Source organism: Chenopodium album, chromosome 19 (assembly GCF_948465745.1).
Source record: "Chenopodium album chromosome 19, dcCheAlbu1.1, whole genome shotgun sequence".
Lineage (NCBI taxonomy): Eukaryota > Viridiplantae > Streptophyta > Magnoliopsida > Caryophyllales > Amaranthaceae > Chenopodium > Chenopodium album.
In genome coordinates this window covers 32,578,675-32,602,795 of record NC_137852.1, presented here as the reverse complement: position 1 = coordinate 32,602,795, position 24,121 = coordinate 32,578,675, and the positions used below count along the sequence as shown (strand labels likewise).

Here is a 24,121-nt window from a genome sequence, read left to right as displayed (position 1 = left end):
GCTATTAGATTTTTGGGTGGAGGTTAATACATAATAATATTATTCAAGCCTCTGTCTTCAAGTTGTATCCTCATTGCTTTATACATGTCTGATGAAGAATTATTTTAAATACAGCTATCAAGTCATTATCCCAAGGGACATCCTCAAACAATCTATAGTTATACCACTAGGTAACCAAAAGTGTCAAAGCACGTGATTAAGTGAAGCAGTAAAATCAGGGGTTTATGCATCTCATGATCTCGTTCCATTCAATGAAACCACACAGTATAATTCCACACAATTTCACTAGGGTTGAAAATGTCATGTATGTCTTATTATGTACTGCTTAATTTTCTCATCCTAGACCCACAAACAGAAATTAAAATATCCCAGCTCTTTATCCCTTATACTAAGTCCTCATGCTTTCCAATGTTTACACCCAACATTAAAATAGTGGCAGATCACTTTGGATCAGTCACTTTAGATCATTTAACATTGTTGTCTGAGTTGAATTATCAACAATTGTTTTTCATCTCTTCGTGATGGCCCTTCACTCATGTTTGTCAAATCCTTTCTGCATACTCCTCACAAGTCTCTGCATTCAAATGTTTGACACTTGTTAGCAAAGAGCAATAGTTAACTTAATTGCAAAAAAAGGCCAAATGGGAAGGACAGGTATTACGTATGACAGCCTGCTCATATATTTCAGGGGACTCATGATGTAAATCTGATGCTTGTTGATTGTAGGCGACTTCAAAGTTGGGAAAGCACAACAATTGTGGCAAAATGTAGGAAAAGACGTGCTCAAGGTCTGCAGTGAATAACAAAGCAATATAAAGTTCAACTCTATGCAAAGGAATCGAAAAGTAGGGAGTGAGGGGGTAAGCTCACCGCTTTATCGTTAAAACCACAAAAAGAAATGCCGAGTACCCTTTCAATTTATCTTGTTTATATTTAAGTTTGTAGTCCATGAGGCATAGGCATTTAAGTAATATAGTAGCTATGATATATAGTTGATAGTAAAAGAAATGATACTCACTTGAGTTTACTGTCCACTTTTCATTTTCCAGGGCACAGACGCTACAGAATCCACTGCTGTAAAAAATTGTTAGAAATGCTCTCAGGATCCCCATTACATATTGTTAATGTAAAAAAAAAAGAATCCATTGCATATTAAACAACACTCATGTCAATTTGATGGACAATTACACAACTATACATAGGGTCTTAATTATAAGCCACCTCCCTTGTGACATTAAGTTACTATGCTTGACTACTTCCGAACCTTCCCAAGTGTTTTGTATGTTGTCACAATGAGACTGTAACAGAAAACTTCCAAATTGAATATTACTACCTTTTTTTTTTTTTTGAGCCAGAACTAGTTTATTTGGTGGTCCACCCCTTCAGTCCTTCACCCTCCAACATGACACCAATGGGCTAACATTATGAATCTGTAACCAAACAAGTATCAGTCTTTTGTTTCTGTTATGCAGACGCTTAGGCTCTAACCCATCTATAGGAGTTAATATGTTTGGTTGTCCTATTTGAATGTGCTAAACATGCTGCAGTGCGTCACTGAATGGGTACGCTAAGACCCAAAATTGCTGAAGACCATGTTAAAGCCATAGAGGATTAATATAGATGAAATAGTATGGAGTATGGGATAAAGAAAGGATTCAGGAAACTAGATTACCACTTCCCCTGAGTAGTAAGGAAATTTGTTGTTCAATAAAGCAAGTTCAGCAGTAATTACTGTTGAAATTTGAGGAATTTTATGATGATTTGAAGGCTCGGTCAATTATCATGAACATAATCCAAAATGTACCAACATTATCTTTGACAATATCTGACTTGTGATTCAAAAAAGAAACTATAGTTCAAAAAAGAAACACCATAAGGGAGCTTTGACTGTTAACCCAGAAACCATGATTTTTGCAGCACATTGCTTTCAACCTTGGGCATGAAGTGAATTGATGTGCTATACTACCTCCGCTTCGGATTACTTGCAACAGTTTCCTTTAATGGGTGCTTCACATTACTCACAACAAGTTTATTTCTTTCCTTTATTAGTAAGTTTTTGGCTATAAAATGACAATTGTACCCTTACTTTTTTTTTAAAACATCTTAATTAACTTACAAATCAATTCTTATTACATTAATCCCTAAGGTTAATTAATTTTACCTTACCACCACATCCATTCTAATTTATTCACCTCCTCCATCTACATTCACATCTTCCTCCATAAGTTTTCTCTCTCTTCCTTCATAATCCACCACCTTCAATAGCAATCACCACCGCCACTACCACCGACCTCCACCACCACCATCTTTAATGGAAACCACCACCAACATCGCCGCCACATTTTCTCTCTCTTTCTTTGCTTTTTTTTTTGTCCTCATTATCTAAATTCGAAGGTTCTTTTGTCAAATTTAACCATCAAAACTATAGATCTAGAGTTTTGAAGAGTTTTGATGGTTAAATTTCACCAATTTAAGCTTCAAATGATGATGGAGAAAGGTTTATGGGTTTGTCAAAGGTTTGTTTGTGGTTGCTAGGTCGTCGGTGAGTCGGCGTCGTGTGTTTCGGCTTGTGGGTTTCGGTTTCGGTTACTACCTCCGCTTCATGTTACTCGCAACAAAGGACATGTTTGCGGAGGCCGAGGCAAAAGATTGAAAGTATGATTATGGAAAAATAAGGGTATATGTTTAACTCTTAATCCAACAAAAACAAAGGAAAAATAAATTCAACTTTAATTAAAATAAATACCCACCACCACCCACACCACCAAGCACGACCGAAACCAACCACCATCACCACCTAACTTCACCGAAACCACCCCCCACCACCACCCAGCATCACCAAAACCACCCACCACCACTGAACCAGCACCACCGACGCACCCAACACCACCCACGAACCCTCCATAGCACCGACCTGTCGACCACCCAGAATCGAAGCCAGCACCAAGCCACCACCCAACACAACCACCCAGCACTACCACCCAACACCGACGCTTCCAACACCACCCACGAACCCTCCAATCAAAACCCCAAAACCACTGTACCCCGCAGCAAACCCCAACCCAACCCACGATGCCCAGAAAACGCAAAACTAGCAATTAAACCCAAGTCTGAAATCAAACCCACAAACCGAAACCGAAACCCACAAGCCGAAACACACGACGCCGACTCACCGACGACCTAGCAACCACGAACAAACCTTTGACAAACCCATAAACCCTTCTCCATCATCATTTAAAGCTTAAATTGGTGAAATTTAACCATCAAAACTCTTCAAAACTCTATATCTATAGTTTTGATGGTTAAATTTGACAAAAGAACCTTCGAATTTAGATAATGAGGACAAAAAAAAAGCAAAGAAAGAGAGAGAAAATGTGGCGGCGATGTTGGTGGTGGTTTCCATTAAAGATGGTGGTGGTGGTGGTGGTCGGTGGTAGTGGCGGTGGTGATGATGGTTGTTGCTATTGAAGGTGGTGGATTATGAAGGAAGAGAGAGAAAACTTATGGAGGAAGATGTGAATGTAGATGGAGGAAGTGAATGAATTAGAATGGATGTGGTGGTAAGGTAAAATCAATTAACCTTAGGGATTAATGTAATAAAAATTGATTTGTAAGTTAATTAAGATGTTTTAAAAAAAAAGTAAGGTAAAATTGTCATTTTATAGCCAAAAACTTACTAAGAAAGGAAAGAAATAAACTTGTTGCGAGTAATGTGAAGCACCCATTAAAGGAAACTGTTGCAAGTAATCCAAAGCGGAGGTATTATATTATATATATATATATATATATATATTATATATATAATATATATATTATATTATATATATATATATTATATATATATATATATTATATATATATATATATATATATTATATATATATATATATATATATATATTATATTATATATATATATATATATATATATATATTATATTATATATATATATATATTATATATATAATATATATATTATATTATATATATATATATATTATATATATATAATATATATATATATATCAAAACTCTTCTTACTTCATGTTTATTGCTATTAAGATGGATTTAGGAAACTTACTCAAGATCAATATTTGGATGCAGAATTCTTGTTTGAAAGTAAACGACCGGTGCCTTCCCATGTGGGTAGCCTTCCTCAAGTTCAACTACCACTTTGAAGCGAAAGCCGTGGTAGAGGGCTGTAAAGGAAAGGGGAGAGAATAGATAAGAATGAACTTAGAAATGATTGAGTTAGTTCTTGGTAGAATATATGTAATTACGAATAAAAGATTAGAATCCACAAGTTTAAGCAAACAGTTTTTGGGTCCACAATATAAAACACACACTTTAGATTTAAAGTATAGTTTTAACTTACAATCTTTTGGTCCATCAAAATCGACCACCATCTCTGTTGAATCCTCTGTAAGGAATTGGACAGAATAATTTTGTGCCCTGTTATCATTTGAATCAATCAGAATAAACAATAAATTTAGACAATTAAAATTAAAATCATGCTTACTCTTTTTTTTCCACCTCTTTTTCTTTTGATTTCCTTGTTTTTCCTTTTTATAATTTGTTTTGGTTTTCATCAGTTTTTGGTGGATTTGGCTCTTATTTTCGTAATTTGATTGTTCTTTGTTTATTTTACATTTTAGAATTAGGCCGGGATTTATTTTATTACCTTTTATATTTTCATAGTGTTTATTGCCTCTTATATCTCATTTCCTTTTATTTTATTTGTTTTTATTTTGCCTATTCTACTTTCGGTTTTTGGTATATTATGTAGGGTGCTAATTTGGGGTCAAGGTTCATGTTTCACATCTACATTGGTGCTCGAAGATTATGTGCCTTTCACACCTAAAGCCAACAGCACACTGCTGCCTCTCCTTGCTGCTTCTCCGTTAACCTACACCCCACCAAATAACAAACATACACCACATCATCTCCGCACTAACCCTGCTTTCTCCTTATACACACAAGCAGCCACCAAACATTCATGCATAGCCGCCTGCCAGCTACTCCCTTTCCTTCCCACGCAAGCAACAGCAAGCTCACACAATAGCACCCCCTGGGAATTCTTAAAGAACCACAAACCGTCCCATTAACACTACGGCAGCTTGCATTCTCCTCCGTCTCACCACCACCCAAACACCCAACATCAACCCCAGTCCTCGCAGCCCCTACTCTCAGTAGACACACACACAAAGCACTACCATAGCAGCAACATTTCGCCACTAGCACAGCAATCACAGCCTGAAATAATCTCCCATCCAACCTCACAGCAGCCAGCGCACTCCATTTTCTGATTAGCTTTTAAATTTCATTTTTAGTTTAATCTTATTTAGAAAAAATTAGTTTTATTGCCTTTTATATGTCATCTTTATTTTATTTGTTTATATTTTGCCTATTCTACTTTCAGTTTTTGCTATATTGTGCAGGAATAAGGGGTCGAGGTTTGTGTTTTATGTCTACGTTCATATTCAAAGATTATGCACCTTCCTAGCTTTAGAGCCAACAGCGCACTGCTGCCCCCTCCTTGCTGTTTCCCTAGTAACTTTACATTGTATCAAATAAATAACCTACACCCTACCAAATAACTAACATACACCACAGCATCTCTGCACTAACCCCTGCTTTTCTCTTTGACACTCAAGCAGCCACCAAACAATCACTTACAGCCACCTGCCAGCTGTTCCCTTTCCTTCCCACGCAAAGGGTAACAGCAAGCTCACAACAGCAGCCCTTGGCAACTCCAAAACAACCAATAATGTTTCTACCCAATTGCCCCCATTCACCTGTCTCACCATCAACCTCAGTCCCCACAGCCCCTTCTCACAGTAGACATGCACCAAGCACTACTATAGCAGCAACTATTCGCCACCAACCAGCATTCTCAGTCTGCAATTATACCCAATCCAACCTTACAGCAGCCAGCACACTCCATCCGCCGTCATCACCACCTTTTCTCATTCCCTTTACTCCCTCCATTCCCCCACATCCTTCTAAGTTCATTCCCCACCCCATTAGGTATTTCCATTTCCATTCCCTACCACCACCACATCACCACCTTCCTACCCGACCCTCGCCGCCCCTCCCCTGACTGGAAAAACATTGTTTTGTCTGTTCGCACCACCACATCACCACCTTCCTACTCAACCTTCATCGTCGGAGGTTATCGCACTTTACCCATCCCTCGAAAACCCTCATCGCTTCCCCTGTTTGCACTTCTCTCAATTGTTTTCGGAGGTTATCGCACCTTGGCCATCCCTCGTAAACCTTCATCGCTTCCCCTGTTTGCACTTCCCTCAATCTTGTTCGCACTTCCCTCAATTGTTGTCGGAGGTTATCGCACCTTGCCCATCCCTCGTAAACCTTCATCGCTGCCGTGTTCGCACTTCCTTCAACCCTCGTCGAAGGTTGTCGCAGCTCGCCCATCCCTCGAATGGGTAAACAGCAAGGGAGAATAATGGTTTCTAAGGTTTGCGAGGGAGGTTTTTTGAGGCTGAGGGAGAATACAAGGCCGAGGGAAGTTTTGCGAGTGGCGGCCGGAGAAGGGAGGCGAATGGTTAGGGAGTGGTTTGGTGGCGGGAAATGGTGGAGAGTGAAGGTTTTAGGTGGTTGTGTGGTGGTGATGTGGTGATGGGACTGGTGGGCCTCATTCCCTTTGTTTTTAAGACCAAACAACATAGAACATTTTAGGTATTTTCATTCCATTCTTTGTCTTTCCCTTTGTTCATTCCATTCCGATTGCCCCGCGTGAACCAAACGACCCCTAAATTTTGTTTGATTTTAAGAGGTTAGTTTTTGACCTAATTTTCTTACGTTATTAGGAGGTAGTTGCTTTGTTTCTTAAATATTAATTTGATGTAATAGTTGTTGGTGTTGATTAAATTGTTAAGTTGTTGCTAAACCAAATATTAAAATCCTTTTCAAAGCCAAATATAGGTTCCCCCATTTTACCTCAAAGTAAATTACTCTACTAAATTCTAATCACATATTTTCAGGTCGCAATTTCCCCTCATCCCTCTCCAAATAAACACGAGGTAGCAAGATCTGACCCGATTTGAATTGATCCAACCTAACCCAAAGTGACGTGACCTTACATTTAACCTACATAAACCCTAGTGATAATCCGAGCTAACTCTCCAACACACCAAAATTACAAAATTTAAGAACAGAGTTCTCTTGAGCAATTTAACAAACTCATCATGGATTAGTTAGGTAAACAATGTAAAGGGCAAAAAATGTGTATTATTGAAAGAATATCTCATAGCTTTACTTTGGGGAATCAAATAAATTATCATGCACAATCAAATATCAACACGATTTAGCGTTCAAATAAAAATTTATCAATGCGAATTAGCGAAGTAGACAAATACAGTTTTTTGCCATCTAGAAAACGCCGCTCCTCCATTTCACCTACGTGAGAAATGAGCTGCACTTGTGAAATTAACAATGGCAAAATGAGCTACGCCAATTGCAAATCTAATTGCCATATATAAATAATATAAAATATTAAATATCCATCCCAAAACATAATATAAATATTTTTTATAAAACCCAATGAACTTGGGATAATAATACTATGTCAAAATTCTTCAAATACAACTCCAAGCCAATTTGATCCAATATCCCAATCATTAATCATCAATTCATCCCATGCCAAAAACAATTACACATGCTAAGAGTTGAGTACACATTTCCATCTAACAAAACAAGTCTTTCAATATATTTCTAGTTCTTAAAAACTTGGACCATTGTTCTTGATTTTTTTTTTTTAGTTCACCATCATTGTAAGCAACATCTCTTTCCAAATACATCTTACAAAATCAGAAAACAAGCAAAATGTTAGTCAAATTAGTGTCAACGACTTAATAAATACATAATACTATATTACAATTTAAAGAGAGAGGGAGGGATAGCTCAAGTTGTTAAGTTGTTAAGCGTATAATATCAAGTGAGTCCCACTTTATTTAAATATAGTGAAAAAGCGTGTTGGAAGTAATAAAAAATGAAGTATTTATCATGACCATTCCAAACTAGTAAGCAAATCCCATTTAAAAATCGAGTAACATGCCAAGGAAATAGAAAGGTCTACACATAATTTAATTTATTCTCACTAGCTAGGAGGCATAAACTACCAATCTCAATCATCATATATACAAATTAGCCACAAAGCCTTGAGCCAAAAGCTCAAGTTGGTCACATAAATTCCACATACAGAAAATCGTGAAAGATTTCAGCATCAATTGACACATCTACGAGTATTAGTTTTATGAAAAGCATGAACAGAAGCCAGGACGATAACTGATTCTTATAGAAATTAGACACGATAGATTGAAACAACAGTTCATCTATCGAAACTATGCAATCAACATGGTAATTTTACATAATTAAACACGATAGATTGCAATACACCCTCATACCCCACCCGTGACATTGGTTTACAGCAGGAGGAAGAAGCGCACCAACAACAATAGCAAGCTTTGAGGCCGTTAGAGAACAGAGGAGCAGCAGGGGACAAGTTACTTTTTGATATTTGTTTGTAATAGCTTTAAGTAGTAAGTTGCCAAATATGGTACATGTAGTAATTATGGCTTGTATTGCCAATTATGTATGGTGAGAGTAGTATAATTAGAGAAGAGTAAGGAGTAGAGAGTTATGCAGAAAATTGTAAACACATTTTGGAGAGTTATGGCCTAAAGCCATTGTTATCACTTACGCAAGCTTAAAGCTCAAATCAATCAAACATCCTTCTTATTTATATCCATACCACGTAGTCCGTTGCAGTTGGTATCAGAGCCGACATGCCGCCAACACCGTTGAATGTAACGCCGGAGAGGGTGGCGGCCCTTGAAGAGAGAGTGGAGGAAATTTTCGAGAATCTCGGCGAAGGAGAAAATTCTCTTCAACAATCTCTGCTAAAGAAACAAGATGAAACGATGGACAAGGTGAGACAATCGCTAGAAGGAAAGATGGACCGATTCCGGCAGGACATCGTTCAACAAGTTAACATGACGACGAGTCGGCAAGATAAAGTCATGGATGAAATTCACAACGCCATTAAAGCCCTGGGCAAGCAGCCTAACACGATGAACAAAGAGGTGGAACAACCACTCAACTTGGGTGGCTTTGAGGGAACACCGCACTTGAACGGTGGGGTTAATGACCAGCAGTTTGGCGAGGGTGCGTTCAATGGGATACGAATTGGAAGTTGGGAAGCCGGCGGCGGAGGAGAATATCGGATTCGCCACCACGAACAACAGGAGAACCGTGGGAATTGGAAGTTTCGAAAATTGGATATGCCGGTGTTTGACGGGTCCGACCCCGACGGGTGGATCCTCCGTAGTGAACAATATTTCCAATTTTACAACCTCATGGAGGTGGAGAAGGTCCAGGCCGCGGTGGTGGCCATGGACGGCAATGCCCTAAGGTGGTATCAGTGGGAAAGTAGACGCCGAGCTCCAGGAGGTTAGGAGGATTTGAAGGGGCGCGTGCTAGTGCAATTCCGACCCGTGAACGCTGGAACATTGCACGAGCAGTGGTTGGCGGTGGAGCAGACCACCACTGTGGTGGAGTACCGATGGTTGTTTATTGAGAAGGCATCACCATTGATGGATATTCCTGAGAGCATCATGAAGGGCCAATTTGTTAACGGCTTGAAGGAGGAGATAAGGGCGGAGATCCGAATGCTCAACCCGTTAACCCTCGAGGATGCGATGAACCTGGCTATACGGGTAGAAGAGAGGAATCGGGTTAATAACCCGAGGAAACATGGAGCCGCTTATAACCGACCCGGACCGTATTCTTATTTTAACAAGAGTCCAGCTTCAACTTTACTCGGTACTGGGCCGGCCCAAAACACTAGCTTACCAAATCGTTCACCCAGCCCAAACACGTCCAGCTACAATTTTAACTCAAACACAAATTCCCACTACCAAACTACCCACTCTTATAACCCGAACCGAGCCTACCCGAATCCGAATCCAACCCTGTCAGCCCAATCCTCAGTGGCCTCAACTAACAAACCCAACCAATCATATCCTAGCCGTAGCAACCCGAGCACCACCAGGTTCAACGGCGAGGTTCTCCGGCTGACGGATAGAGAAATCGCCGAGAAGAGGGCGAAAGGATTATGTTTCCGGTGCGATGGGCGGTGGACCGGTCCCACGCACGTTTGTACGGCCAAGGGATTGAGTGTATTATAGTGGAGGAGGAAGAAGACGAGGAGGCCGGGGAGTTAGTGGCGCTGGAGGCGCCGGAGTAAGCGGAGAAGGTTCCGACCTCCGTTTCGATGAACTCAATTGTTGGGCTGACTAACCCGAAGACCATGAAACTCAGAGGCGAAATCAGGGGAACTCCGGTGGTCATCATGATCGACCCCGGAGCTACACATAACTTTATCTCTCTCGAAACGGTCGAGAAGTTAGGAGTTCCGATCACGGGAACGACCGCCTTTGGGGTGTCGTTGGGCAACGGAGCCGCGGTCAAAGGGCGTGGTGTTTGTCAGGGGGTGATGGTGAAATTAAAGGATGGGGTGGAGGTGAAAGAGGATTTCCTACCCCTTCAATTAGGAAATTCTGATTTGATCTTAGGGGTGCAATGGTTAGAAAAATTGGGAGAGGTTGTGACTAATTGAAAATCGCAGAGCATGAGCTTCGTTGTAGGAGGAGAGAAGGTGACCATCAATGGTGATCCGAGTTTGGCGCGCACCGGAATTACCCTTAAGGCAATGCTAAGGACCTTAAGGAAGGAGAATGGGGGATTATTGGTGGAGATGAATGGTTTGGAAGGAGAGCAAAAGGAGCAGCAAGGTGAAGAAGTTCCTGACTTTTTGAGAAGGGTTGTTAGAAGAGCATAGAGAGGTGTTTGCAGATCCACAAGGGTTGCCGCCAAGCCGGGGTCACGAACATTCCATTGTACTCAAGGAGGGGAGTAATCCCGTGAGTGTTCGGCCATATCGATATCCCCAATTCCAAAAAGACGAGATCGAAAAGCTCATCGGGGAAATGCTTGCGGCCGGAATAATTGAACCTTCAACTAGCCCCTTTTCGAGTCCCGTTCTTTTGGTCAAGAAGAAGGATGGATCTTGGAGGTTTTGTGTAGATTACCAGGCATTGAACAAAGAGACCGTGCCGGATAAATACCCGATACCGGTGATCGATGCGCTACTTGATGAGTTGCATGGGGCTAGGGTGTTCTCGAAATTGGATCTCAAGGCCGGATACCATCAAATTTTAGTGCGACCGGAGGACACTCATCAAACCGCTTTCCGAACTCATGAGGGGTCACTACGAGTTCCTCGTCATGCCGTTCGGCCTCACTAATGCACCGGCCACATTTCAATCATTGATGAATGAGGTATTCCGACCTTACTTGCGTAAATTTGTGCTTGTATTTTTTGATGATATATTAGTGTATAGTGGCAGTGAGCATGATCATGTAGAGCATATTAGATTAGTGCTAGCTATACTTAAAAAACATGTGTTGTTTGATAATTACAAGAAATGTGAGTTTGGCAAAGAAAGGGTGGCATATTTGGGCCACATCATTTCTAAGGATGGTGTGGCAGTGGACAATGAGAAAGTGGGCTCAATGCTCAAATGGCCCATTCCTAAGTCCTTGAAGGATTTGAGGGGGTTTCTTGGTTTGACAGGGTACTACAGGATGTTTATTCACCAATATGCTCACATTGCTCGACCTCTCACCGATCAGCTCAAAAAGGACAGTTTTGGGTGGTCGGAGGAGGCGGATGAGGCTTTCAAAGCACTCAAGGCAGCCATGGTATCGGCTCCTGTCCTGACCATGCCTAATTTTTCCAAAATGTTCATCGTTGAATCGGATGCGTCGGGGTATGGTTTGGGAGCCGTTTTGATGCAAGAGGGGAGGCCGGTAGCGTTCTTTAGCAAGGTGTTGGGACCCCGAGGGCGGAGTAAGTCGATATATGAGAAGGAACTTATGGCCGTTTGTTTAGCGGTTGAGAAATGGAAGCATTATTTGTTGGGAAGGCGATTTGTGATAAGAAGTGACCAACAAAGCCTTAAGTACATCACCCAACAACGTGAGATTGGAGCGGAGTATCAAAAGTGGGTACGCAAGCTTATCATGTTCGATTTCGAGCTTCAATATAAGCCCGGTGTGGCCAATAGAGTGGCCGATGCTCTGTCACGACGGGGGAATGATGAGGCAGGGGCAGAATGTGGGGCTATGTTGACCACGCAAGGCGTGGAGTGGAATTTATTGAGAGAAGAAATCGAGCAGGATCAGGAAATTCAGAGGCTTAAAAAAGAGGTGGAAAAAGGGAATGGGTTGCGTGGGTATGCTGTGGAAAATGGCAGATTAATTTACAAGGGGAGAATAGTAATTCCGCGAAATTCGAGCTTGAAGAAGTCCCTGTTCCAGATTTACCATGACTCACCCGAGGGTGGTCACACCGGAGAGACAAAAACGTACCTGAAATTAGGGGCTGATTGGTTCTGGGCAGGTATGAGACGCGAGGTGGCTGAATATGTTCGAAGTTGTTTTGTTTGCCAACGACACAAACACTCACAACAATCTTCGGCGGGATTGCTCCAACCATTGCCAATACCGGAGAGAATTTGGGAAGATGTGAGTATGGACTTTATCGAAGGATTGCCTAAGTCGAAAGGGGTTTATACTATCCTTGTTGTGGTGGACCGTTTGTCGAAGTATGCCCATTTTATTGGGCTTAAACATCCCTTCTCGGCTTATGGAGTTGCAGAGGTGTTCATTAAAGAGATTGTGAGGTTACATGGAATACCCTCGAGTATAGTCTCGGATAGAGACCGAATATTTCTGAGTATATTTTGGCGAGAGTTGTTTAGAATGCAAGGTACAGAGCTGAAGAAAAGCACCTCCTATCACCCACAAACGAATGGCCAAACCGAAGTGGTCAACAAGCGGTTAGAGACCTACCTTCGTTGCTTCGCAAGTGAGCAACCAAAGACTTAGGCCAAGTGGCTGCCTTGGGCCGAGTATTCGTACAACACAACCCCACAATCTTCGACCCACACGACTCCATTTATGGCGGTATATGGCAGATCTCCCCCAAAATTGATCAAGGGAGATAATGGGTACACTACAGTAGGCACGGTAGAAGAGATGTTGAGGAAAAGAGATATGATGCTTGATGAATTGAAGAGTAATTTAATTCGTGCACAACACATAATGAAGAAGAACGCAGATCTTAAGAGGAGGGATGAAGAGTTTCAAGTTGGGGACTTCGTGTTCCTCAAATTTCAGCCTTATCGACAGCGGTCATTAGCAAAATGCCCCTTTGAGAAGTTGGCAGCTCGATTTTATGGTGCCTATAAGGTGGTGCAAAGAATTGGGGTGGCATACAAACTTCAATTGCCTGATCATTGCCGAATTCATCCCGTTTTCCACGTTTCCCAATTGAAACGTGCTGTTGGAGATGGCCCGAGTTCACCCACTATACCCGACCAATTGACCCCGGAGTTAGAGTTAATGGTCGAGCCGGAGGCAGTGCAAGAGCTGAGACGCGGGGGAGGACATAAGGGCAAGTTGGAAGTGTTAATCCAATGGGCAGGAGTGCCGACATTTGAGTCCACTTGGGAGGATGCCGCCACAATTAATGAGCGTTTTCCGGGCTTCCACCTTGAGGACAAGGTGAGTCTTTTGGGGGGCGGTATTGCAATACACCCTCATACCCCACCCGTGACATTGGTTTACAGCAGGAGGCAGAAGCGCACCAACAACAACAGCAAACTTTGAGGCCGTTTGAGAACAGAGGAGCATCAGGGGACAAGTTACTTTTTGATATTTGTTTGTAATAGCTTTAAGTAGTAAGTTGCCAAATATGGTACATGTAGTAATTAAGGCTTGTATTGCCAATTATGTATGGTGAGAGTAGTATAATTAGAGAAGAGTAAGGAGTAGAGAGTTATGCAGAAAATTGTAAACACATTTTGGAGAGTTATGGCCTAAAGCCATTGTTATCACTTACGCAAGCTTAAAGCTACAATCAATCAAACATCCTTCTTATTTATATCCGTACCACGTAGTCCGTTGCATAGATTGAAACAACAGTTCATCTGTAGATACTATGCAATCAACATCGTAATTTACATAAGAAAACCATATGATATGCATTCTGTAAGGGAGTTCATCTCTAACCTATTGTATGTACAACAAACATACAATTAATATTATTTTTTAAAAAAAAGTAAATCAAAGATAATTTAAGTTTATAATTCCACAAAATTTTACACGTAAACAGTACGAATTGCAAATTAAACCAGTAGTAGTAAGTTGTTAAGGTTGTAAAATTCAAATTACCTGATGAATACTGACAAGAAGTTGCTTCAATGGAGGCTGAGAGAAAGCTGATGAGAAGCTGCTTCAATGGAGGCAAAGAGAAAGCTGAGTTAGGGAAATTATATAACTACAACAAATTTATATTTGTACCACGTGTAAAACTGTACCACAAATTGTAAAATTAACATTTGTAACACATGATAGTTGAGGGTGTAGCAAAAATTATTTTGTAAGATTTTATTTTGTAATTGCTTAATAGCCAAGTTATACATGATAGCTTTAGTTATTTTCCGTTTTTGGGTGATACAACTCCTGTATTCAATAAAGCAAATATAAAAGGATAGATGGCAAACACTATAGTTAGATGGCCAGACCATTAACCACCTCACCAACTCCTGTAATTGCTACTGCTACTATCTTTCCTAAGGCACCCCTCCCCCTTGCCAGCACACCACAACACACACACACACACACTCTATTGCTTGCAGTCCTGGTAGTGCCCATGCCAACAGTTGCCAATATCCCCTCCCTGCACCTGCCCCACCGCTCTGTTGCACACCCACACCACTACCCCCATGACTAGCATTTAGTCCTTAGAACATATATTTAGATTCCTAAGGGTAAAGTAATTTGACAAAGCCTAAGCAAAATAGGAAGGAATATACTAGGACCGAAACGGAAAGGAGATGTTTGAATCTATCTAAGATTTAAGTTATAAATTGAAAAATGATAGACTTTTTTTCAAATTCAGAGTACCTTAGCTTTACATATATCATTTATGAATCTTTTTAATTGGTATTAAGTACAATCAAAGTGAAAAATAATTTGAAATAAATATATAATTACATGAGCCTTGCATACAAAAGGCGCGTGCCTTCGCCTAGGCTGCAAGGACCATTTGCGCCTTGCGAGTTGCGTCTTTTAAAACTTAGGTTGAAGCAAAAATAGTTAGAAAAGAATAGGACCAATATGGAAGTATAGGGCTATTGAACCTATCTAACTCAAATTCAACCTATTTGGGCAGCTGTGAGCCTTGTGAGCCTAGCTAAGTTTGACCAATATAAAAATAAAAATCACAATTGTATTACATGCACAAAGTCAAATAGACTGTAATTTCTCAAGAACACAGATAGCTAAATTGAAGTTACTTAAGACTTAAAAAAAAGACACTATAGACAAATCAGCAATCTGAACTTTCGAATATGCAGACAATAACAAAATCAAAATAAAAATCACAATTGTATTTATTCAACCTCTAGCCTTGAGTCCAATTAACAAAACCATAAATCTTGATAATGAAAAGAGGTATAAAAAACGAAATTAGGTCAAATAATGAATTCAAACAGAAACTTAACAATTAATTAAATCAAACACCAACCAATAACTAATAAAATTTGGGGAACAATATCCAATTATAAGAGGTATAAACAACGAATTTAGGTCAACGAAAGAGAATTTATATAAGAACAATCTAGTAGCAAATTCAAGAAGTAAAGTAAAATCAATGAAATCTTTCGAAAATAAAAAAAAATAGAAAAAAAAACAACGAATTTAGGTCAAATAATTAGTCCAACTAGAAACCTAACAATAAATTAAATCAAACACAAACCAATAACTAATAATTTTTGGGGAACAATATCCAATTATAAGAGGTATAAACAACGAATTTAGGTCAACGAAAGCGAATTTCTATACGAACAATCTACTAGCAAATTCAAGAAGTCGATTATTTCACTACATTCGACTTAATTCAAGCAAGTAAATAAAATCAATGAAATCTTTTGAAAATAAACAAAAAAACAACGAGAATTGAAACCTAGAATCAGATGAGAGGTAAAAAGAGGATGGAAATACCTAACGATGCTTGAAGTTTGTTGCAAGAACTCTGAACTTTCAGCAGAAAGAGGAGAGAGGATGTTAATAAGCTATTCGTATCTTCACCCGACTAGTTTTTGGAAGCGCGCATTCTCACTAATTTCAGGTTGGGTCCGATCACTTCAAGTCGGATCAATTTTGGATCAAGGTCTATCGAGTCATGGTTGGGTTTGGTACGAATTAACTTTAGACTGGTTCCTTTTCCATTTGGGTGAATTCAAATTGGGTTCACAATGGGATTGACTTGGTTAATTTCAGGTCATATAATTTTGGATTGGGTTAATTTAGTATTGACCATTGAGTCACTTCTACTGTAGATGATATTCTTTTCGCGTTTGGCCAAATTTTAGTGAGGTTGACAAATTCAATATTCAAATAAGATCATTTTTAAACTTGAGTAATTATTTAGTTATTACCTTATTATTAGGTCACGTTATTCATGTATCATTTTTATATGGTTTTTCATCATATATCCGTAAGGGCTTATTTGACACTGTTTTTGGTTTTCAATTTTCATTTTTTTAAAAATAGAAAACAAGAAAAAGGTGTTTCCGCTTTTTTATTGCAGTTTTCAAAATTTTCATGATTTTAATAAGTGTGACTAATTTTTTTATTTTTTATATAACATATATCATATGATTTTAAAAACATAAAAAACCAAAAAACAGAAAACAACAATGATGTCAAATGAAACCTTAGTTTTTCGTTTATTCATATACCCATGAAAATTTTCAAATTCACCATATGCCTTGAGATTAACAAAAATGTCACCAAAAGACTAACGGACGTTAACTCCGTTAGTCATTGATTATGAACATGGCAACATATGATTGGGTCTCTTTTAAATTATTTTAACTTTAAAATGATTACTTAATTCATTAGTGAAAATTAAAAATTAAAAATACACCCTTGCCAACCACCTTCCATTCCTCACCCCAATCGGTGCGCAATTCCCCATGAACCCCTCGCATCGACCCCACTCTGACCCCCTTGAAATCTTTTATCCCCACATTCTAAAACACCCTTCCTCATTCCCCACCCGCCCGAACCCCCCTCCCTCACACCGGCAAATCCAGCTGCCCCTCCTTCTACCATCTCCACCCTCTCACCCCCCCCCCCCTCCAAACCACCTCCACGAAACTCTACAACTCCAAATTCAAAATGTAGGGTTTCAATTTGGGGTATTAGGGTTTGGAACTTGCGAGTTAGGGTGGCCAACCATTTTCCTTGTAGGGAAAGGGAGAGGGGAATTCGGGGTTGGGTAGGGATTTTTTCCAGTTAGGGGCTAGGCTAGTGGCTCTAGGTTCTAGATTTTAAGGGGTCGTTTGGTTAGAAGTATTCATCAAAGGAAATGGGAATCAACTACCATGATTCCCTTTGTGTTGTTTGTTAGGCCTTTTTTCCCATTCCCTTTAACCTCTTCATTACTCTAAATCCTTCTAAGTTGATTCCCCACCCCCACTTAGATATTTATGTTCTCATTTCTTAGCCACCGCTACACCACCATACCACCACCCTGCTACCGACCCAAATCATTGAAAACCCGCACCACAACCAGCCACGCCACCACTCACCGCCTCTTTCCCAGCCCTCGTCGCCTCTCTCCTAGGGCTGCACCTCTCTTCCCCTCGTCAGACATTTGCACTCCCAAAACTATCTCCCCATTCCTGTAAAAACCTACAAACACCCTTCGCCCTCACTATTAAACGGCCGGTCGGCCCTCCCTCATCCTTGAAACCCTATGCGCTAGGGTTTCAAGGGGTGGGGTAGGGCCGAACTACGGGTTTAACGGGGAGTGAGACTAGTTTCTAGGATTTTTCGATGTTGAGGGATGTTTTTGGGGGAGGAGAAAGCTGCACGGGGGCCGGCGAGGGGTGGGGGAGGGCCGGCGAATGGTTGGAGAGGTGCGGGAAGTTGTTTGGTGGCTGGATAGTGGCTGGAAAAGGTGGAAAGTGAATTAATTAGCTTGTTGTGTGGTGGTGGGATTGTTTCCCTTCATTTTAAAAAAAAAAGTTTTTTTTTAAAAAAAATAAAAAATAAATTAAAAATAAATTAAAAAAAAGACCAAACAAACTCTTTTAGCATGTTACAGATCATTGGGACCATTAGAGGTAAACAGATTGTATAGTTGGGATTATTTGATAACAAAACTTAGTTGGGATTATTGAAAGTAAATATGCCATAGTTGGGATTATTAGGGTGAAGGTAATATGGATTAAAACCAAACCGAATTAACAATTCGGTTTGAATTTTTTACGGATTTCGGTTTGTATCGGTATGAGATTTTGCAAAAATATGAATTTTGGTTTGGTTTCTATTTAGGGCTTCTAAAAACAGAAAATTTGGTTTAATTTATTTTTTGTTGAATGTAGATCATACTTGAATTAGTCATTCAACCCATAAACATACCTAAAATCGGATGACACAGGGCAAACTAGAATAGACTGATTGATCCAGGTAGCGGCAAGCTCCAATTGAAAGGAACCGCACGTATGCTAGAAAGACGTATAGACAAGCCTTTCTTTAATGATGGATCGCTTTTTGTGACTTTTCTTTCCATACCTATATCTGGTAATAGGCTGAACATTACTTCAACCTATTACTAACTCAGAGGCTGGGTCAACAATCTGATAGATTGCATTCCCCCGTCAGCTTTTTACCCTTACACCCTGTGAAAAGGTTGGTGCCCGGAAAAAGACAAGCGTGTAAAATAGTATGTAACACCCCCAAATTACCCTCCAATAATAATGATTATAAATCATGATTAAGAGAGTAATTTAGGAGCATTACCGCCACGTGATTACGTAAGGCTTTTCAAAATATACAAAGACTTGCAGCGGAAAATACAACTCTTATTAAATAAATAATAATAGTTATAATAGTTTTCAAAACAGATTCACGTGAGAACTCTTCATACATATCGTCAACCATGAAATCTAGACTAAGTGATTATCGCACTTTATTCCCAATGCAACATTTAGATCACGTCGACTCATCATCATCACCTATCTACTTATCATAAGTGATAAGTAGGGCCAAGCTAAAAACAAAAGAGAAATACGCGTTAGCAAAATGCTAAGTACATACCAATGCTAGATATGTAAAATCATCAATTTATTTAATTAAACATGCTTTCGTAAGATTTAGCATTTGTAGATGATAGATCATTATTCATACCTTCCATAATTAGAAATTCCATATTTAGAAACATTCCAAAATCAACGACTTTCCAAAAGTAGATTCCAATAGAAATGGAAGATCAACATTTTCGTAAACCATTTCCCAACCTAAGTGTGCACACCCCTCAAGCTAGTAACTCATTTACATAGTCTATACTCGAGGAAAGACTAGATCATACAAAGCTCATAGTCTTATCATTTATCTCCGCAAAGTGGGAGTCAAGAAAATCCAATAAACATCTTTGATAAATCAATCTTCCAATTCCCATGTATGGGATGATTAAAATAATAATATTTCATTTTCAAACAATTTAGTAAACCAAGTAAGTTTACAACCAATCTTATAAAGCATTTAAATATTTAAGATCAAACAATCATTTTTATTGAAACAAGCTTACACAGTTTATTTTATAAACATTAATAAATCATTGGTAAACATTCAAACATAGTTCATCATTCAAAACATAAAACACATTTATGAATAAAATCACATAGTTACAGATCTAGCCACGAATATGTACCTTGATCTTTCATACAACCATATGAAACCTCTAACATCAAAATTGACACTTCCCTTCAATAAACTAATAAGCCTAATCAATACTCTTTGAACAAACAATATAAAATATTGACTCAAACTAATTGTGCATTAATAATTGTTTTAACCTTTTTATAAAATTAATTAATACTTGTTTTTGTAAACTAATCTTTAAACTTTATCATTGTTAGATAATAATAATAATAATAATAATAATAATAATAATAATAATAATAATAATAACTTAATATAAATGTCAGAGTACATAAATTAAATCAATAAAAGTAAAATAAGCATGAGGATTGGGCTCACTTACTCTTAATGGGTTAAATATCATTAGAATAAATTAATATTAGTGGGTTTCAAGGATATACTGCATTGTTACTATTTGGTTTTTACAGAATACCAAAACCAAACTTTGGTCTTTGGTTTGGAGGGGGACGAAAGAAATAGAGGAGGAAAGAGGTGGGTGCCTAGTGGTGGCTCAACCGTGGCTGGGCAGCAGGGGTCGGCCAGGGCTGGTGGCGGCGGCTAGGGCGCGCGGCCTGGAGGTGGTAGGGCGCGGCCAAGGAGGCGCGGAGGAGAGAGAAGGGGAAATTTTTGGGGTTTCTTAATTGGGTATAATTGCTGAAATTTTGTGGGTATTCTTGCAATTGAAATTGAATGAAATTAGCTTGGTTTCTTGCTCTATTTGTAGGTGGAAAGGGGTGAAGAAATCAGATTAAGCTTTAATTGTGATTGGTTGATTTGGGTGGTGCATCTAACGGTAGAGAAGAACTTGATAATGGTGATGGAGTGGATGAACTCCAAGTGTAAGAAAATATTTTTACCATTAAATTAATAGTCTAAGGGAGGTAGCATTTGGGGAGGTAAATTGGAAGAAGCTTCCATGGTTATGGTGTATCATACGTTGATGTTGTTGATTGGGGAAGATGGGGTGGGTTTTTATTTTCTTTTCCTTTTATTATTGTAGGTACAAAAATCTGATTTGGGTCATACTTTGTAAGTGAAAAATGGACTTCAAAACATTCTTATGGGCTAGAGGAAAATGATAGTAAGTTAATGGCCCAATAACTATGGTCATGATTTGGAAAATAGTTTGGACTCATAGATGTTTTTATCATTTTAAAGTCTTGAAGTAATAACTTTATAAATAAAGTTTAGCAAAAATATAATTTGCTTAATAAATCACTTTGAGATCACAAGAGTTTAGAAAATATTTATAAATAAATAAAATATCATAAGAAAAGCACCTTAAAATAAGGTGTATAATATAATTAAGTATGGGATTTGAATAAATAAAGGTGAAAATCTTTTAAGAAAATAACTTTTTCACAAGGAAAATTAATTAAACCCAAATTAGAACATATTTTAAGTGTAATAAATATGATTAAAATTAATTAAATAGGCTTAAAAATATGGGGTATTACATAGTGTATGTTCATTATCACTTGGTAGTTATTTTGTATATATATACTACTGCATAAGATGATTGAAGATAATATAGTTTAATAATATTGTACAGTTTTTCTATATTCTTTCTCCATTCCCTCTATTATTTCATCCCCTATCTGTACTTCTATAATACGTTATCAGCATTATAGTTTATAGTTGTCATTATCATCGGATTGAAGATAAGCGCAAGGAGATTGTAATTAGTAAAAATAATAACAAGGGGAATTAAACTCAACGGAGACTATCATTATGAATACTCCTCAAGTTCAATTGGAAATAACTGATGAAGAATTGTGTCTTGCGGATAGTGCAACTACCCATACTATACTTAAAAATGAGAATTATTTTACTCAATTGATTTTGAAAAAGGTTAGTGTGAGTACTATAGCGAGTAATACAAATATAATTGAAGGCTTTAGAAGAGCTAATATAATATTGCCTTAGGGGACAAAATTTGAAATAACTGATGCTTTATACTCCGCATTGTCTCAAAGAAACTTGCTTAGCTTTATAGTTATTCGTAATAATGGCTATCATATTAAGAAAATTAGTGAAGGGAAAGATGAATTCCTTCAAATCACTAATATAAACCAAGGCACAAAATGTATCTTAGAGAAATTTAGACGCACAATATTGTGAACCAGAAGTTTACAGATGACTTCGTTGTTGGCATGACCGGTTAGGCCATCCCGGTTCAATAATGATGCGAAAAATAATTCATAAGTCACGTGGTCATTCATTGATGAGACGACATATTCTTCAAAATAATTTTTCATGTGTTGCTTGCTCATAAGGCAAGTTGATGAGTCGTCCATCACTGGTTAAGATAAATTATAAATCGATTTATTTTCTGGAACGTATACATGGGGATATATGTGGGCCCATAAACCCCCTTGTGAACCATTTAGATATTTTATGGTATTGATCGATGCATCGACTAGATGGTCCCATGTATCTTTGTTATCAACTCGTAACCTGGCATTTGCGAGATTACTAGCTCAGTTGATTAAATTAAGAGCATATTTTCTAGATTTTCCTATCAATACTATTCTTTGTGATAATGTTGGTGAATTCACTTCTCAGGCTTTTGATGATTATTGCATGTCCATTGGGATAAATGTTGAACATCTTGTAGCACATGTTCATACACAAAACAGTTTGGCAGAATCATTTATTAAACGTCTCCATTTATTGCTAGACCATTACTCATGAAATATAAACTCCCAATTTCTGCTTGGGAACATGCTATATTACATGCAGCATCACTAATTCGCATCAAGCCATCAATTTATCATAAATTCTCCCCCTCACAATTGGTTTTGGCCAGGAACCAAATATCTCCCACTTGACAATTTTTGGACGTGCAGTTTATGTTCCAATAGCTCCACCCTAACGCTCTAATATGGGTCCACAAAGGAGGTTATGAATATATGTTGGATTTGAATCTCCATCAATAATTAAATATCTTGAGCATACCACAGGAGATATATTTACTGCTTGATTTGCTGATTGTCATTTTAATGAGTCAGTTTTTCCAACATTAGGGGGAGAAAACAATAAACATTTGGAAAAAAAAAATTAGCTGGAAAGAGTTATCATTAATTCATCTTGATCCTTGAACAAAGCAATGTGAATTGGAAGTTCAAAGAATAATTCATTTGCTAAGTTTAGCAAATCAATTGCCAGACTCATTTGCTGACCCAAAAAGAGTGACTAAGTCACATATTCTAATTAAATGCTCCGTTAATGATTAGTGTCCCAAAAGGGCAAAAGAAAGTTGCTAATGAGTCTAAAGAACGCCTGAAGCGTGGAAGACCAATAGGTTCTGTTTAGGGTATAAATACCCTAGACGTGTGGACCAATTAGAGAGACCCACGTGTCAATCCTGGACAGGTCCCCATGGACCACTCACTAGCTGACACATAGCAGCCTCAGATGTGAGCAGAATTGCGGCCTTCAAGGCCCAATTCCTGAGAATGCCGCAAAACGGCGCAGCCCACCAAACCTAGGCCAGAGTGACCTAGGGGAGGGCACTTTTCCCAACGATTCTATAAATAGGGAGATATTCCTCCATTTTGGGGACACATTCAATCATTTATCAAAACCCACTCTCTTTCTCATCAGATAACACCTGATCTCAGAATCCGAGAATATCTCACCTCAAATTCCGCACCTTTTTCCATTCTTTTTTAAGTACTAAATTGATCGTCGGAGGCGGATCTCCAACCACCCGCAGTCTCCGTTATTTTAAAGGTATATGCCGCGTTCAACCAGTCTTTGAGCCGTAACTCTCCCGAGGGACAAAAACACCCAAAATATTTGGCAGCGTCTGTGGGGGGAGAGTACCTCAAAGATGGTTCATGAGTTTGTACCAATTCCTGATCTAAACAATCCTCAACTAGTTATTCAGCCGGGTATTCCCAACAATCCTCAGCCGGAATCTCAGCCGGAGGTCTTTACAGACCATGAGGATGACAACCAAGTTGAAACGCATGTGGCCAAAGATGGGTCATTCGTTTCCAGATACATCCGTTCCAGGGAACAACTGGAATGCAATACTAGCTAGGCGGGTCCAAGCAGGCCCTCTGGACAGCCATAAGGGGAAACCTAGACGGCAAGAGGATCAGCCCCAGTCACCCAGGACGAACTCATGAAATTCATAACCAGTTTCAAGGGTGAAATCAAGGATCTGATTAACAAAAATAAGGCTGGCTTTAGCAAGGGAATCGGCAAAGAAGACCTCTTCAGCCGAGAGGAGAAAGTCGGTCAAGGACAA

The 24,121-nt window shown here is 38.9% G+C and overlaps 2 protein-coding genes across 8 annotated transcripts; one reads left to right on the top strand and one right to left on the bottom strand.

The window, feature by feature from the left end:
• Window positions 1–201: 201 nt before the first annotated feature.
• LOC145595163 (ubiquitin-conjugating enzyme E2 4-like) lies at window positions 202–16,250 on the bottom strand. 7 transcript variants are annotated; one of them, XM_081651533.1, is made up of 8 exons: window positions 16,153–16,245; window positions 14,320–14,377; window positions 7,380–7,435; window positions 4,376–4,452; window positions 4,082–4,199; window positions 1,019–1,074; window positions 662–790; window positions 202–574 (listed from the first exon to the last, which is right to left on the bottom strand). In XM_081651533.1, the coding sequence occupies exons 3-8, from the start codon at window positions 7,412–7,414 to the stop codon at window positions 543–545; spliced, it is 447 nt and encodes a 148-aa protein (XP_081507659.1). In that variant the 5' UTR covers window positions 7,415–7,435; window positions 14,320–14,377; window positions 16,153–16,245; the 3' UTR covers window positions 202–542. The 7 variants fall into 7 exon arrangements, with proteins under 7 accessions (XP_081507659.1, XP_081507661.1, XP_081507660.1 ...); XM_081651535.1 differs by having other exon boundaries at window positions 7,380–7,419; window positions 16,153–16,243; XM_081651534.1 differs by having other exon boundaries at window positions 7,380–7,440; window positions 16,153–16,239.
• LOC145594250 (uncharacterized) lies at window positions 13,045–13,755 on the top strand. Its single transcript, XM_081650585.1, has one exon. It carries the CDS (start codon window positions 13,045–13,047, stop codon window positions 13,753–13,755), a length of 711 nt encoding a protein of 236 aa, XP_081506711.1.
• Window positions 16,251–24,121: the final 7,871 nt, after the last annotated feature.